General features: G+C 36.6%; 2 protein-coding genes across 3 annotated transcripts in view; both read left to right on the top strand.

The window, feature by feature from the left end:
* LOC114455171 (cysteine/serine-rich nuclear protein 3-like) overlaps positions 1-6,017 on the top strand; it is an 88,646-nt gene extending 82,629 nt beyond the window's left edge. Inside the window, exons 4-5 of the mRNA XM_028436225.1 lie at positions 4,264-4,557; positions 5,460-6,017. Coding sequence (XP_028292026.1) covers positions 4,264-4,557; positions 5,460-6,017 — 852 coding nt within the window. The remainder of the gene's footprint in view (positions 1-4,263; positions 4,558-5,459) is intronic.
* Positions 6,018-14,239: 8,222 nt separating this feature from the next.
* On the top strand, positions 14,240-17,270 carry LOC114454783 (cysteine/serine-rich nuclear protein 3-like). Of its 2 annotated transcripts, none has more exons than XM_028435549.1 (5): positions 14,240-14,487; positions 14,772-14,922; positions 16,170-16,429; positions 16,564-16,678; positions 17,084-17,270. In XM_028435549.1, the coding sequence occupies exons 1-5, from the start codon at positions 14,443-14,445 to the stop codon at positions 17,113-17,115; spliced, it is 603 nt and encodes a 200-aa protein (XP_028291350.1). In that variant the 5' UTR covers positions 14,240-14,442; the 3' UTR covers positions 17,116-17,270. The 2 variants fall into 2 exon arrangements, with proteins under 2 accessions (XP_028291350.1, XP_028291351.1); XM_028435550.1 differs by having other exon boundaries at positions 16,564-16,700.
* Positions 17,271-17,497: the final 227 nt, after the last annotated feature.

Genomic DNA, 17,497 nt, shown 5'->3' with positions numbered 1-17,497 from the left:
TTCAGTAACACATGTCTTAAAATCAAAGAACACAATGTGCAAACAACACGACAGAATTATTTAGAATAGAACAAGAATTAAAGTAAAATAAATATAAATATGGGCAAAAGATTAGCTGTAGGTACAGATTTTTAATATTCAATTAAGAGAAAACATGTACAGTTATTATTGTAAAGGGTGTGTTTCACATTTTTTTTTTACCATTTAAAATTATATTTAATATATATATAAATTTGGGGGGGTGCGCCCCTCCAGCAGAGGGCGCCCTAGGTGGCCATATATATATATATATAGTTTTAAGCTAGTACCAAGACTTAGTTTTATCAATAATAATAATGCTGAGACTAATATTACTTTTTTTCAATTATCATTATCATTACTACTACAACTACTACTAGAATACTTTTTTCAGAGACATGAGTTGTTTTAATTTGAACAAAGAATTTTAACATGTGGAACTCTATTATTATTTATTATTGGCACAAAATAATAACAACAATAGACTATGAACATTTTCAATAGCTGGTAGAGTATAGTCTATCATAATAATGATAATGAATAATTCAATATCAAAATGTAAATACAATGTTCATTAAATAAAAAAAGAAAAACAATCGCCTAATAAAAGCGATATACAGTATATAGTGTAAATATGAATAGTTTAAAGCCAGTACAAAGTAAGGGTGTAAGAAAAAAATTAATTTTGCATTACATCGCGATATTTCAATGTGCGATTATCAAATTATTCCAACAAATGTCCATGTCAACGTTATTTAACATAGAGATTTATTGCCCTAACATATGCATAGCACGTAGCAAGTTGCTAACCCTTAAAAAAAAAAGAAAGAAATTGTATTTCATACAATTTTGTACTTGTAAAGGTGAAATTTGTGTTTATAGATATCGCCAAATATCACAATGTATATTGTATTGTACAGTTTCAGGATATATTGTATTGTGTCTTGCAAATCGTGAATCATAACGTCAGATTCATGGCAATGCACACCCCAAGGCTTATTTTGATCAATATTAATACTGAGAATACTACTATTATTATTTAAATTAAGTTAAATTACTACTACTGCCAGAATATGTTTTCCAGAGACAAAAACAGGAGATGTTTTAATTTAATTTAACTCTATGATTGTTTAAAGCTGGAGTTCTGAAAAACTATTTCATTACATCGTTGTCGTCCCAGAAAAAGGAAATTTATAATAAAAGCAGACGGTGTGCTTATTTTTGATTTTGAATAAATATACTTTATTGCCTGTATTGCACACACACCAAAGCCCCCGGCCTTTAAAGAAGGACAAGGACCCTGCTTCTTGTGCCTCTTATAGGCCCCTGTCTTTGTTAAATGTTGATGTCAAAATTTTAGCCAAAGTCCTAGCCATGCGCCTTGAGAAGATTCTTCCTACTATTATTTCAGAAGAACAAAATGGTTTTATCAAAGGGTGTCAGCTGTTTTATAATATCTGCACTATCCTAGATGTAATTTTTTCTGTAAATTCTTCCTTAGTCCCTGAAGTGGTCATCTCAATTGATGCTGAGGAAGCATTCGACCGTGTAGAGTGGAATTATCTGTTTGCGGTACTTAATAAATTTGGATTAGGTAATAGATTTATATCCTGGATTCGCCTTCTCTACACTTCACCCCAGGCTAGTATTCACACAAACAATACTTATTCTGAATATTTTACACTTTCACGTGGTACCAGACAAGGATGTCCTCTATCCCCACTACTTTTCACTCTGGCCATTGAACCTCTGTCAATTGCATTAAAATCCCTCCCTATTTACCACGGGGTTTCTCGGTCTGATATTGAACTTAAATTGTCACTTTATGCAGATGACCTGCTCCTTTATGTCTCAGACCCACTGTCTAGTATACGTAGCATCTATTTTGGACTTACTTCAAAGGTTTGGCTCCTTCTCCGGTTATAAAGTTAATCTTCTTAAAAGTGAATGTTCTCCCATAAACCAATCTGCATTATCACTTAAACAATCCGACATTCCTTTTAAATTTAGTGTGACGGGATTCAGGTATTTGGGGATTAATGTCACCCGCACTCTCCCTTCACTTTTTGCTTCTAATTTCTCGCCCTTGTTGACCCAGGTCAAGGCTGATTTACAGAGGTGGAACTCCTTGCCTTTGTCTTTGATAGGTAGAATTAATGTAATAAAAATGTCTGTGCTGCCCAAATTTCTTTTTTTATTTCAATGTACACCTGTATTTCTAACTAAAAAATTTTTCAAATCACTTGACCAATGTATTTCTACCTTTTTGTGGTGTGGGAAGGCTCCCAGAGTAAGATATTCATTATTGCAACAACTTCGACTTGGTGGGGGATTGGCATTACCCAATTTTTTGTTTTATTATTGGTCAGCACATATTCAAAAGGTGATTTGTTGGCTCACCATGACTGCTACATGTTAAGTAGTTTGCCTAAAGAAAACTTGAAGATGTTCATTGCATTGCAATAACTTTTGTTCTGTTTCAGTATTAAAATATATTTCTCAATATGTTTTTGGCTCTTTTTAATTCCTCTAGTAATGTCATTAATATGATCAGAATAGTCATACCTACATACTTTTTTACCTTGACTCTTTTCTGGTTAAAATCAAATTCATAATTAATGATCATTCATGTTCTTATTCATATTACTTCCATATCCATCCATTGTGAATAATAATCTTCAAATGCACTTGTCCATTGTGATAGTTTCTTGGTGATGTCTGTATAGCTTCAACCTCAGCACATAGGATCAATCAAATTTTAAAAACTCACAGTAAAATCAATGTTGCCTAAATCGCCCGTTAACTGATTTACAATCGCACACGAAGACAAATATAGAATACAACCAAAATTTTTTTCAATAGTGGCAATAATGCATAAAACAATGAAAAACGTATCAAAAAGGATGCTCAAAGACCATGAATGGAGGTTGAAGAAATCCATATGATTTAAGCGTGTGACTTTAGTCAAATCCAGAATCTACACCCAGTTAGTTATCCTTCACATCTTCACAAACTAAACTCATACCTGTGGTGGTAAGCTACAAGGTAGCCACAGCTGCCTTGGGGCATACTGACCAAAGCGTGGTTACGGGTTAGGGTCAAAATAATGACATCATAATGTCAGCCTTATGTATAAAACTTCAAGTAAAGTGTTATCAAATGTAGTCATCAGGACTATGATTTCAGTTATAGTTTTAGTAAACTAAATGACATTAAGATTTTAGTCTATTAAATCTGTTACAGATACTGTAAAGTCGACTAATATATAGAGGATAAGAGTTTATGTATTTTTTAAAGATTCAATTATCATCGATCAAACTGATATGAGATGGAATAAATGTTTGTAAACACACACAGACAGATTTGATGTGATCAATACATAAGACCACATGATCACGTGAGTTTTGATTACATTTCAATCCATAAAATCTAATCATATTTTAGCACATTGCATTGTGGGATGTGGAGTCTTGTAAATGGATGCATACAGATTTTTAGTGGGGTTTCTTGTTTTTCTTCACCAGACAAGAAGGACAGGGATCGCTTGGATTTTTTTGTTTGAGTTTGTTCCCTGTATTCCTACGTGATATCAGAATACTCCGCGACTCCATATCCCACAATGCAACGCATGAAAATGTCAACAAACGTGTGTTTAGGGTCGAAATAAAAACAAACTTTCAAGAGACAATTTCTACCCTTTTCCATTTATTTTTATAGTAGACAATGTTTGATTCATTGATTTATGAGGTACTCACAATGATTTTATCTAATAACACATTTTTGGGGGTAACAGCTTTAAGTTAATCGAGACATTTAATTAACAGTGACCTAATGCTTCCTTTGCTTTGCAGCTGACTCCATTCTGAAGAAGGAGAAGCGCCGGAGGACGAGGAAGGTGCATTTCGAGAATGTGACTGTTTACTACTTTGAACGGCAGCAGGGATTCACCAGTGTTCCCAGTGAGGGCGGCAGCACGCTTGGCATGTCTGACAGGCACAGCTGGATCAGACAGTACTCACTGGATGAGTTTGCCCTGGAACAGGAGCGGATCCACATAGAAATGCTGCGAGAGCATTTGAAGGAAGAAAAACTCAACTCAATCAAACTCAAGGTAAAGGTTAGCTTTCTATGAACAGTTTGATTTATAAAAAATAGAAATAATATTGTTGAGACATGCTGGCAGGTTAAAGCCCTCTACTGCATTGAGTTAGAGAGTACTTGAACAATGTTTTGTCTGGTTTTCAGTTGACTAAGAATGGTACAGTGGAGTCAGAGGAGGCCAACATGTTCACAGTCGACGACATCTCTGATGATGAGATTGATATGGACAACACAGAGTTGGACAAATGCATCTTCTTGCACCCGTTGACCACCGAAAAGCGGTGCACGCTGCTGCGCTCGTCTGGAGTGATGATAGACATGAAAGAGAACCGTGAACTGCAGGCCATTCGTATGTCCAGACAGCACTGTGGCTGTGATTGTATACTGTTCTGTGACCCGGAGACGTGTGCGTGCAGCGCTGCAGGCATCCCATGCCGGGTGAGTCCTCCTCAACTTTACAGCGTGTGTCAAACTCAAGGCTCGGGTGGGAAAAACTGGTCCTTTAGAGCATCCAATTTGGCCCGCAGGAGACAGTAAAAATGACAGAAAACATGAATTATTGTGTAAATTACCAAATAATCTAGCTGTAGATTACTGAAATTCACCAATTTAATGAAACTCTACAATATTTTTAAGCACTTATTTATGTCACATGAATGCAGTCATTTCAATTGCAAATTGTGATAAGTACTCTAAATCTTTCCACCAGTTTTGCAATTTCTCACAAACAATTCCACATAATTCCTCTAAATCAGTGGTTCTCAATTTTCTTTCTCTCAAGTACCCCCTTTCTTTTATTTCTAAATTTATGTACCCCCTTTTTCTGACTACAATGTTTTACTTAGAATACAATGAAAAACAACTTAATGGGATCAACAAGTGATAACAAACATTATAAAGAATCCCATTGTAAATAAGTGGAATGAAACAGTATTTATTGCCTCCTGAATTGATTTATTTCTATAGTTTTATTGTATACAGTCATCTCCTGCCTGGTGTGGGACAAATTTTCCAATATCTCACTCTCATGTACCCCGTGTAGTGCCATCACGTACCCCCATTTGAGAAACTGCTCTAAATTACACATAAATTGGTTACAAAATCAAGAATTTTGAAAGTGAAGATCCGGCAGGGACTGTTGTTAAAAAACTATCGCACAATTGATGTTAAAATTGTCCTTTTTCCAACCTAAAAACTGCGGCTTACTAGAGATCAAACTGGTCCATATTTGGCCCCTGAACAATAGTTAAGTTTGACGTCCCTGTTTTAAAGGAATAATCACGTAAACTGAACGGATGTTAAGTGTGGTTGTTATATGCTGAATGTTTTTGCTTCTTTAGGTGAAGTGGATGTTTTTTCCATGTGGCTGCACTAAAGAGGGCTGCAGTAACTCAGCTGGAAGGGTAAAGTTCAATCACGACCAGGCCCGAACTCACTTTTTGGACACCATCAAGAAGTTTGAACTGGAGAAGAGCCGTGAGCAGCAGCAACCCACCCCGACCAACGGTTTCCACAGTGAAACCAGTGACTTGGGGCCTCCAAAGCTGTTCACCCATTCCCAGCACACATTGGAGTATTCCCTGTCTGACACCGTTCCACAGACGACCAGCATGCACCTCCATGCTGCAGAGGAGATGGAGGAGCCGCTGGATGATGATGAGGAAGAAGATGAAGATAATGAGAATAAAGAGGAGGAGGATGAGGATGAAGATGAAGATGAGGAGGAAGATGAGGAGGAAGATGAGGAGAATGAGGAGGAAAGTAGCTCCATGTCAGACTCCAGCTCACAGAGCTTAACCAATAGTGACTCTGAGGATGAAGATGAGGAGGAAGATGAAAAGAGGTCAGAGACTTTTGAGGACATGTCAAATGCAGACATGCTTACCAAGAGTCCTTAGCATTCCCAGATCCAGTTAGCGCTAGCAATGGCACGGGGGTCCATGGACCCTTCAACATGACTGGTGATCAGTACACGGACTATCAGACTAAGGACCTTTACACGTCTAATCAGCACTTTGTGCCCTCCTCCTCTTTGACCTGCTACACTGATCAGAAGAAGCTGTTCTCCAAAGCAGACCAATCTGGCAACCAGAGCCAGTTTCAAAGCTACCTGAAATGTAGATGGAACTTTTTCTGTCTGTGTCAAATGTCTAGATAAGAGTTTGTCAGTTTATTGTTTATGTTTTTGTTTTCAACCTGTAATTTTTCAATATTTCCAAGTGCAAAAAATAATAAAAAAAACACATTTTAATGTCAATTATTTCACATCTTTTCACACCGTTATTGAGGGAAACTCATCGACCAAATAACTTTATGTTCATTTAATGAACATGTTTGTTTCTGTTGTGATGCTTCATACCTAAAAGTTAGAAAGATGCGTGATCTCTGGCAGATAGAGGTCAACCCAAACATAAAACAAAGTACCGGTACACTAAGATTAGATTTAATCAACATTAACAGCACTTAATGATAAATAAACACACTTTTTTGGGGACAAAAACATGCCACAGTTGATGTAATTGTAAGAGGAGGAGTAGAAATATTTGAGGTTGACAATCAAACTTGATTCATTTTATTACCGTAGTTGTCAAATCTTAGATCTTTAAGGATTTTAAGAGCCATCGAATATATAAGACAATCCAGATAAAGTATTGTTTACCAAAATATGTAAATAATCTCTGATATCTGCTCATCCAATGGAGAATGGAAAAACGTATTACTTTATATACTGCTGTATTAGTATAGCTCTTAACCTGGAGACATTTGCTTTTGGTCAAACAAAGGGAGTTTAAAGGCTGCTTTTAATCAATCAGTGGCGTCATTACGGCCTGTAGTACAAATGGTGCCAAAGCATAAAGTGTTAGAAGTCTAGACACAAAACATTCTCAATCTGTAAGGAATCCTTGATTTCATCTTTTCATTATTTATAATTAATATGTATTTATTGTGATTTTCTGAAAAGTCTGTAAAAGTTATAAAGCTTTGCTCTCTCAAAGTTCTCTTTTGTTTAAATGCTGGTTGTGAATTTTAAAGCTTAATGTGGCTGATTATTTTCAAACGTGGTTTTTTGTTTTTTAAGAAATGCATACATTTTGCACAAAATGCTACAATTTAAAGTGTTTGAATTTTAAAGAGTAGATAAAACCAACTGCATTTTTTGTCGATTTCATTTTAACATGATTTTAAGAATAAAAGTATTAAAATTGATTTTGTGTTTGAAAGAATTTGTTTAATTTTCACCAACATGTATTATAAACTCCTCACAGTACTAAAAGACTATAATACAAACACTTACAACACACAGCCAGGGGGCCTCATGCAGTCCTTGGTCTGATCTAAATGACAGTAAAATACACAAAACAAGAACAAAAACATACACATGTATATACACACATACAATATATTACACAAAAATATAAGAAACAAATATGGAAATGAAATACTCAAAATAGATAGAAAAACACACAAAACAAGAGCAAAATGTACAAAAACAAATAATAAAACTATGCACAAATATAATACACAAATATAAAAAATAAAATATACAATAATAATTTAAAAAAATATACAATAAATAAATAAAAATTTGCACACACAAAAAACCCCAAAATGACTGAAAAAACACAAAACAACAAAATCACAGAATAAAAAATATACGAAAAGAAAAAAAAAATAGAGAAAAATTGCAAAACACATACTGTATCTACCTATAAAAGCTGTGATGACCCAAGTGTGTGGGGTTGCAGGTGTGTTTGTCTCTGTGTTGTTGTCTTTTTTCTTGTTTTCACAGAGCTAACGACCCTATTGGACTCAGGTGTGCTTGAAAGGCATGGCCTAACCATTAAAATCACCTGAGGACTCACCCTCCAGCTCTCTTTAGCTCCCTGCTTGGCCTGGCTCTGATTGATTGTGGCAGGATTGTTGTTTGTTGCCCCAATATTTTGAGGAATAAACACAAATGCAGACATTTATCTACCTCTTGTTGTTATATTCCTGTTATGGTCCTGAGCCAATCTGTGACAAAGCAAGAAAGGTCTGTGTGTGTGTGTGTGTTTTAAGAGCGAGTATCTCCCCGACGGGCCAATAATAAAAACGTTTTTGTACTGCTAAAAGTTATTGAAGTTAGTACTTCATCAGTGGTGGCTGGTGCATTTTTCTCCAGGGGGCTGCAACTCCAAAATAGATAAACACCAAAAACAGATTTTGTGTAGCTTTGAACAAATAAACAAGGACAATTGCAGTCACAGAACTGCTTTCAAACGAACCACATTTATTGTCATTGAACCCATAAACAAGTAAGAACTAATACAGTATATGGTAGTAGTATAGACCAGTGGTTCTCTAACTTGAACCCCCTTTCTCTTTTTTCTGAATCCAAGTACCTCTTTATATCCAACTACCACATTTTGCTCAGAATACTATATGAAAAAACAACTATAAATCATAATGATGGAATGAATGAGTGATAACACACATTTTAAAGAATCTCATTTTGTAAATAAGTGGAAAATAAAGTATTTAGTGCCTTATGAATAGAATTATTTCTACAGTTTTTTATCATTTATGGTCATTTCCCTCTTGATGTGGGACCAGAGGGTTATTCCATAAAGCGGGTTATGTTCAAACTATGAGTATGTTTGGGCTCAAATGACAGAAACTCTGAGTATCCCATTCCTAAACGCAAGGTATGTTCTTCTCTGAGTATGTTACCATGGCAACATTGTCCGTGAACTAAACTTGGTCGCTGGCATGTTTTATCAAAGAAACCCTGGGTTTCGACCTGGCTCCGCCCACCTGAACACCGTTTCTGAACACTTTAATAAACCTTAACACTCTTCTCTGAAACACATTATTAACATCACACATCACAGACGTGCTCACATCATTACTAATGTGTTGCTTCATGTTTTTTTTGTGTACAAACGGTAGTTTTCTTTCTAACATTGTGGATACAGATCATTAAGTGAAAGACACTGAGAGGTTGATCTGCATTAAAACATCTACTGACATCTGTAGTAAAGTTCCCTGAATACAAACCTGTGGATAATATAAAGGAGATGAACATTTAAATGAATCCACTTTTAAGGCTTGATTGTTGTTTTAAATTGTTATACAGTTAAATCTGTAATTCATGCATCTTTGAAGCTATGATGGCGCAGTGAATTGTGGTGCTGCGCTTGGGAGTGATGGTTGTGGGTTTGAGTCTTGCTTCAGTGTTTTTCATGACATTTTTTAGGACGTTAAGATGACTCTGGCAACAATATTACATTAAAAATCAATATAATTGTTTCGATATCAAGCGGAAGTCACTGTCTTGATATCCAGTGTAACAGGAGGACTCTCTATGCAGCCATTTTATGCTGCTGACACGTCTCCTCAGACACATTTTATTCATATTATTCACCACTCGTCATGTCACTGAAGAGATAAAGTGATGAAGTGACCAAAAAGTGTAACTAATTACGGGTGATTTAAGCCACTATAATCACTGAAGACTGAACGCACCTTTAGAACAGGCTCATATTCCTCAAACACCGTCTTATTTCACCCATTAGGTTGAATAAATCACTATTTTCCGTTTGGTTGTCATGGCAGTTTGAGTATTCTCTGATCCATTGATGATGGCTTTTTGTTGCGCGCGTGCACATCAGTAACCCAAGGTTTTTACACTCAGGGTTGATTGACCCACTTCATACCAGCTGTAATGGAATCAAACCCAGAGTTTCCCATCGTGGGGTATGTTGACCCAGAGTTTATGGATAGACTCAGAGTTTGTTAACCCTCCTTAATGGAATACCCCTCAGGAGAATGATCCTTGTTTTTTCAGTAAGTGTTCTAATCAATATGATTTGTATCATCATTCTGTGGCTTTTCTTTGTCAATGTGTGTGTTTCTGGTTTCATTTTGTGTATGGTTGGTATTATTTAAATTATTTCATCTCAGTCTGTTTCTTATGTCATTTTGAATTTTCTCTGTTATGTTTGTGTAATTTGTAGCAACGTGTCTTTGTTGTTGTTTTTAAACTAAAGAAATAAACATTACAAAACCCCATATTTTTAAGGCTTTCGTTGTTTATTTTCCTTCTTTCTCTCTCTTAAGTACCCCCTGTAGTACCTCCCTCGGGATCTGGGAGAAGCTCATCCAGAGGTGGGATTTGAAGACCCCACTGACAGAGGGATCCACCAGACGTTCCCAACAGACCCTCACCACATGTTTGGGCCTGCCAGGTCTGACTGGCTTCCTCCCCTGCCAGCGGATCCAGCTCACCACCATGTGGTGCTCAGTTGACAGCTCAGCCCCTCTCTTCACCCGAGTGTCCGAGACACACGGGCGAAGATCAGGTTATACAACTACAAAGCTGATCATCGACCTCCTCTGGCCTAGAGTGTCCTGGTGCCAGGTGCTCTTTTGGACACCCTTGTGCTCAAACACGGTGTTCGTTATGGACAAACTGTAACTAGCACAGAAGTCCAATAAGAAAACACCACTCGGGTTCAGATCGAATTATTAATTAAATCATTAAAAAATAATTCATGTATTTGTATTTATCATGTATGTTTATGCATACATTGATTTTATTTTTGATACTGACTTGGTTATTTCAAGTGTAATACTTATGTGTATTTTTGGCCATTTAGGTCAGTTTTTTTTTTTTTTTTTGACCAACTTTAGAGTTTCTTTTCATGGATTTTGATTCATACATCCAAGGTCGGCCCTAAGCAAAATCAGTATATGGGGCCCATAGTGCGCAAGTGCAATTTCTTTTTGTTGGTAAAACAAAAACATTTTAGAAAGTAAACACCTATATTTTATTTGTCATTCCTGTTAAAATGTGTCAAAAGTCAAGTAAAATAGTAAAGTGCTTTTAAATTCAAGTAAAGCAAACAAAGAACACAGGTAAACACTCCAAATGTAAGTATTGAACAAAAAGTTAACTGAAATATTTCAATCTCACTGCAGACCAAACACACCTGAGTCAATAAACAAACACAAAGTCTGTTTCGTGCATACAAAGTCAAACATAGACTAAAACCAATCTACTATTCACAGTCAGTAAAAGCAAAATACAGTGATATTGTGCAAAAAAAGTAAACAAAATCAAAGTGTTAAAAGAAATAACACATAAATCTACCTATAAAAGCAAGGGAGGTCTGGATGTGTGTGTGTGTGTGTGTGTGTGTGTGTGTGTGTGTGTGTGTGTGTGTGTGCGTGTGTGTGTGTGTGTGTGTGTGTGTGTGTGTGTGTGTGTGTGTGTGTGTGTGTGTGTGTGTGTGTGTGTGTGTCTGGAACAAATATCTCCCCGACAGTGGTGCCAGTTCGACCTAAAACTCGGTCGACGGGTTCCAAATACCCCGAGTGTGTGTATCTGTTATTTTGGAGTCATTTGGTCATTTCAAAATGTTTATTTAAATATTATTTCACTTCTGGACGGCCCCGAAATGAAACCTATTCAACTTTTGACCTCAGGGTGTGAGGGGGCGCTAGCGCACCATCTTCACTGCACAGCTCAAGAGTAAGAGTAAGAGTCACGTGTGCAGCCAGAGCCAACTTAGCCAGCTAAGCAGCTGTAAACACACGAGCAATAGAGAAGAAGATAGTTTAGACCGAGACACTTTGCTCTCTGAATAGAGTGAGTAATGAGTCTTTTAGAGTTCACTGGAAAACTGCAGATTCTCTGTGGTGCCGTGCATGGAAGCTAAGCGCTGTCCACTCGGTTCAAAGGTGAAAAATTAGTTTTGTGTTTTAAAAAAAGACAGGCGAATTGTAGATAATACTTTAATTTACTTACTCATTCATGTAGTGTGGAGCTTTACGTTTTGTTTTGCGTAGTTTTGTTACTTTTCTGATTGGCGCTACAATGTCTATGGAGTTTGGTTATCAGCGTCTCAAACATTCACGGGAACACACAATGTATTTATTTATTTGATGCGCGTTCACGGAGGAGATGGATGTAGACACAAACACACGGCTGATGCGCGTGCACGGAGGAGATGGATGTAGACACACACGGTTGTTGCGCGTGCACGGAGGAGATGGATGTAGACACACGGTTGTTGCGCGTGCACGGAGGAGATGGATGTAGACACACGGCTGATGCGCGTGCACGGAGGAGATGGATTTATAATAAAAATATACTAAATGAGTAAAATAAAAACTAAACAATATTTATACAAAAAGTACAGAAAACGACAACAGAAATGCATAAAAATATACAAAAAACAAAACATACACTACAGAAAAAACACCAAACAACAACAAACATATGAAAATGACTCAAAATACACAAAACTAAATATTTATACAAAAATACACAAAACAACAATAGAAATGCACAAAACTACACTAAAAGAGATACAAAAACACACAAAATGATTCCAGAACCACTACATTGGCAACAAAAAACAATAATTAAACAATAAATGCACAAAAAGAAAAACAGAAAGATACAAAAATACACAATGACTCCAAAAACATACATTACAGAAGAATACATCAAACAAAAGAAAAAATGTAAAAATTTTGTATGACAAACACATTTGTCATACACATGTCCCATAAAATTAAACCAGGGAAGTTGCACACACTATTTCACTTTGCACCTGCAAATAAATCCCTTTATAACACTACAGAGTATGTACACCTCTTTGTACATCCATCCTTCAAACACATTCTCATTTGGCCATAAATGACAACTGTACTTATTCTCCCACTGTACTAGATGGATGTAGAGAGAGACACACACAGTATTTATAATAAAAATATACTAAATGAGTAAAATAAAACAAAAACTAAACAATATTTATACAAAAAATACACAAAATGATTCCAGAATCACTACAATGGCAACAAAAACGATAGTTATACAAAAAATGCACAAAAACACAACAGAAAGATACAAAAATACACAATGACTCCAAAAAACATACAATGCAGAAAAATACACCAAACAAAAAAATATAAAAGTGAGTAAAAAAAAACAAAACAACAAACACATTTATCATGCTCATATCCCATAGAATTAAACCAGGAAAATTGCACCCACATTTTGCACCCGCAAATATAACCCTTATGCTCCCACATAAATGCATACTTCCGGCGGGCACTGTACTGGTATATAATAATGTAAAATAGTACACTACAAACAGTAAACATTATGACATATTCACATTATTCACTATATTTAGCTTTTGTGTTTCAGAATTTTACATTCTTTTGGTGCATACATAGTTGGACACTTAACCAAAGGTATTGTAGAGCTGCAATACCCATTACTTTAACAAAATAAACATACTGGTAAAAGCTTCTTCAAAAAAACAGTGCAGACAATGTTTTTAAACAAAAGATGTCAAAATAAAGAATGAAAAATTAAAATAAAATGGATATAAATATGGTGCAATATTTGTTCAATGCTTTGGTTAGGTTCTTCAAAATTGTATCTTTCTTGCTTTCTGAGATGAAAAGTCATTTATGACATCATTGTAAGTTATCTCTTTTCCTACCTGATGGTTAATACTTATTATTGCTAAACCTGTGAGGTGTTCTTGTGCCATTGCTGGTCACATTTAAAAGTAAAATAAACATGACCAAGGGGTAAAACCAGAAAACTCAGAAGCTTCAGTAATTAACAAGCCTACAACATGAAAAATGTGAAAGATATTAGTTATTTCATAATAGATATTCCATTTTAAACAGTGTACTGTATTTACGTCAAATATATGTTTCATCCAGCAGATGGCGCTAGGAACCCAGTGGTCGGTTGGCATGCAGCATATCTAGCAGTGAAGAAGAGATGCTATGCTAGCAGACAGAGCTAATAATAAAATGTCACTTTTAAAGATATTCACACAATATTACAGATATTCTTTCGGTGCTAAAGCGGTAAGGAATCATTTATGAACATGTTTAAGAGTATTAGGTGATTGTAATTACAAACAAATGCATGGCTGGATAGATTACTGGAAATGTGCCCTGCAGTTGATGCGCGCATCAACACTGGCACCCATGTCACTAAGAACATTTAAGGAAGAGACAAAAGACTAGATCTTCATCGGTAAAGATGAAAGCGCAGGACATGAAAGGAGGAGGTAAAAAAGAACACACTACCTTGGGAGAAAAGGATTAAAGCGCACAGAACAACTGTGACTGGCTAGAAGCAGCAGACAGGAGAGAGCAGGAAACAGTTTTGGGACACAATCTCAGGCTTCATCATCCTTTAGCTGGCCACCTTTAATGAGTGTGTCTAGTGTTTAAAAGACCAAAACACCCACTGATTTTGATTTGATTTTGATTTTGATTCATTCATTCAAAGGAACATTACTGATTATGTTTCCCATATTTAAGAGACAGCCCCCAAGCCATTCTGAATTGGTAAATATCATGTTACTGCCATCTTTTGACACAAAGGACAATTAACATCTCATCCCATGTTTAATGATTGTTATTCTAGCATTACAAGACAAGCTGCTTCAGTTTATTTATTTTTTTTCAACTTCTCAATCTTAATTTTATCTTTCCTGTAAGGCTGATGTATAGTGTGTAATTATCAGCGTTCTGCTTCTGTTTTAGCTGCTAATGTGTGTGCTGAGGATTATGAAGGCCCTAAACTGTATATTTAGATAAAGTGTGGCCCCTCTGCTCTCTCTTGGTTTCAGATTCGGAGGCTAAACGCCGTGAGTGGAACACGAAAGAGGGAATTTGAGGAGGTGGAAGCCTCCTCCTCCCCGTGTTCCTCCGTGCAGGAGTCTGATGATGAGGTATCCTTCAGCGAGAGCGTCAACCCGTCCACCTCAGGCCCATTTATCCGTGAGTGTCTGAGTCTATAGTGTGGCAACGTCAACTATTGACAGCAAGAGAACTGTGTCATGATTTCTTAAGGAAAACAAATCCAAAATACAGGGTAAAAATGGGATAAGTGGAATAAGTTTGCTTCAACTAAGTGAGCAACAAATGCTTGTTTGGTGAAATTCTAATCTGCATTTTTTTATTTAAAGAGTCCTAATGCAAAAGCAGATAACTCCATTAGATGATACGGGTGAAACAGACCGCAAATTGTGATTTAGTTTTAGTTTAGTCTGTTGACCAAAATACAATGTAGTTTTAGTCCAAATTTAGGGAAACACTTAACTTGATGTTTTATAAATAAGGCTGACATTACGATGTCATTATCTCTCATTAGCATGAATAACGCTGTCGTTATTTGTCGTTCATTAAATTATGACACCTTTGGAGCTATGTTGGCATTTTTTGTGTTAGGTGGAGGATCTAGTGGGGTTAGGTAGGGTTAAGGTTAGGGGTTAGGGTCAAAATAATGACATAATGTCAGCCTTATGTATAAAACTTCAAGTAAAGTGTTATCAAATGTAGTCATCAGGACTATGATTTCAGTTATAGTTTTAGTAAACTAAATGACATTAAGATTTTAGTCTATTAAATCTGTTACAGATACTGTATAGTCGACTAATATATAGAGGATAAGAGTTTATGTATTTTTTAAAGATTCAATTATCATCGATCAAACTGATATGAGATGGAATAAATGTTTGTAAACACACACAGACAGATTTGATGTGATCAATACATAAGACCACATGATCACGTGAGTTTTGATTACATTTCAATCCATAAAATCTAATCATATTTTAGCACATTGCATTGTGGGATGTGGAGTCTTGTAAATGGATGCATACAGATTTTTAGTGGGGTTTCTTGTTTTTCTTCACCAGACAAGAAGGACAGGGATCGCTTGGATTTTTTTGTTTGTGTTTGTTCCCTGTATTCCTACGTGATATCAGAATACTCCGCGACTCCATATCCCACAATGCAATGCATGAAAATGTCAACAAACGTGTGTTTAGGGTCGAAATAAAAACAAACTTTCAAGAGACAATTTCTACCCTTTTCCATTTATTTTTATAGTAGACAATGTTTGATTCATTGATTCATGAGGTACTCACAATGATTTTATCTAATAACACATTTTTGGGGGTAACAGCCTTAAGTTAATCGAGACATTTAATTAACAGTGACCTAATGCTTCCTTTGCTTTGCAGCTGACTCCATTCTGAAGAAGGAGAAGCCCCGGAGGACGAGGAAGGTGCATTTCGAGAATGTGACCGTTTACTACTTTGAACGGCAGCAGGGATTCACCAGTGTTCCCAGTGAGGGCGGTAGCACGCTTGGCATGTCTGACAGGCACAGCTGGATCAGACAGTACTCACTGGATGAGTTTGCCCTGGAACAGGAGCGGATCCACAAAGAAATGCTGCGAGAGCATTTGAAGGAAGAAAAACTCAACTCAATCAAACTCAAGGTAAAGGTTAGCTTTCTATGAACAGTTTGATTTATAAAAAATAGAAATAATATTGTTGAGACATGCTGGCAGGTTAAAGCCCTCTACTGCATTGAGTTAGAGAGTACTTGAACAATGTTTTGTCTGGTTTTCAGTTGACTAAGAATGGTACAGTGGAGTCAGAGGAGGCCAACATGTTCACAGTAGACGACATCTCTGATGATGAGATTGATGTGGACAACACAGAGTTGGACGAATACTTCTTCAGTGGTTCTCAATTTTTTTCTCTCAAGTACCTCCTTTTTTATTTTTAAATTCATGTACCCTTTTTCTCTGACTACAATATTTTACTTAGAATACAATGAAAAACAACTTAATGGGATCAACAAGTGATGAACATTATAAAGAATCCTATTGTCAATAAGTGGAATGAAACAGTATTTATTGCCTCCTGAATTGATTTATTTCTATAGTTTTATTGTTTCCAGTAATCCCCTGCCTGGTGTGGGACAAATTTTCCAATATTTCATACCCCGTGTAGTGCCATCACGTACCCCCATTTGAGAAACTGCTCTATATTACACATAAATGCGTCCCTGTTTTAAAGGAACGATCACATAAACTGAATGGATGTTAAGTGTGGTTGTTATATGCTGAATATTTTTGCTTCTTTAGGTGACTCACACGTCTCTGTGCGACTGCACTAAAGAGGGCTGCAGTAACTCAGCTGGAAGGGTAGATTTCAATCACGACCAGGCCCAAAACCACTTTTTGGACACCATCATGAAGCTTGAACTGGAGAAGAGCCGCGAGCAGCAGCAACCCACCCCGACCAACGGTTTCCACAGTGAGACCAGTGACTTGGGGCCTCCAAACCTGTTCACCCAGTCCCAGCACACATTGGAGTATTCCTTGTCTGACACCATTCCACAGACAACCAGCATGCACCTCCATGCTGCAGAGGAGATGGAGGAGCCGCTGGATGATGATGAGGAAAAAGATGAAGATAATGAGGATGAAGATGAGGAGGATGAGGAGGAAAGTTGCTTCATGTTAGACTGAAGCTCACTCAGTTTTCAGTGTTTGGCT

The sequence above is a fragment of the Gouania willdenowi genome, chromosome 21 (genome assembly GCF_900634775.1).
Source record: "Gouania willdenowi chromosome 21, fGouWil2.1, whole genome shotgun sequence".
Taxonomy (NCBI): Eukaryota; Metazoa; Chordata; class Actinopteri; order Blenniiformes; family Gobiesocidae; genus Gouania; species Gouania willdenowi.
Note: the sequence above shows the minus strand (reverse complement) of the source record. Positions and strands in the feature narration are given on the sequence as shown.

Excerpts from the sequence above, each read along its gene's own strand:
- LOC114454783 (XM_028435549.1), top strand. The coding sequence starts at position 14,443 with ATGTTTCCCATATTTAAGAGACAGCCCCCAAGCCATTCTGAATTG. Across the intron at positions 14,488-14,771 it reads CCCCAAGCCATTCTGAATTG|ATTCGGAGGCTAAACGCCGT; the intron begins GTAAATATCATG and ends TCTTGGTTTCAG. Across the intron at positions 14,923-16,169 it reads CACCTCAGGCCCATTTATCC|CTGACTCCATTCTGAAGAAG; the intron begins GTGAGTGTCTGA and ends TTTGCTTTGCAG.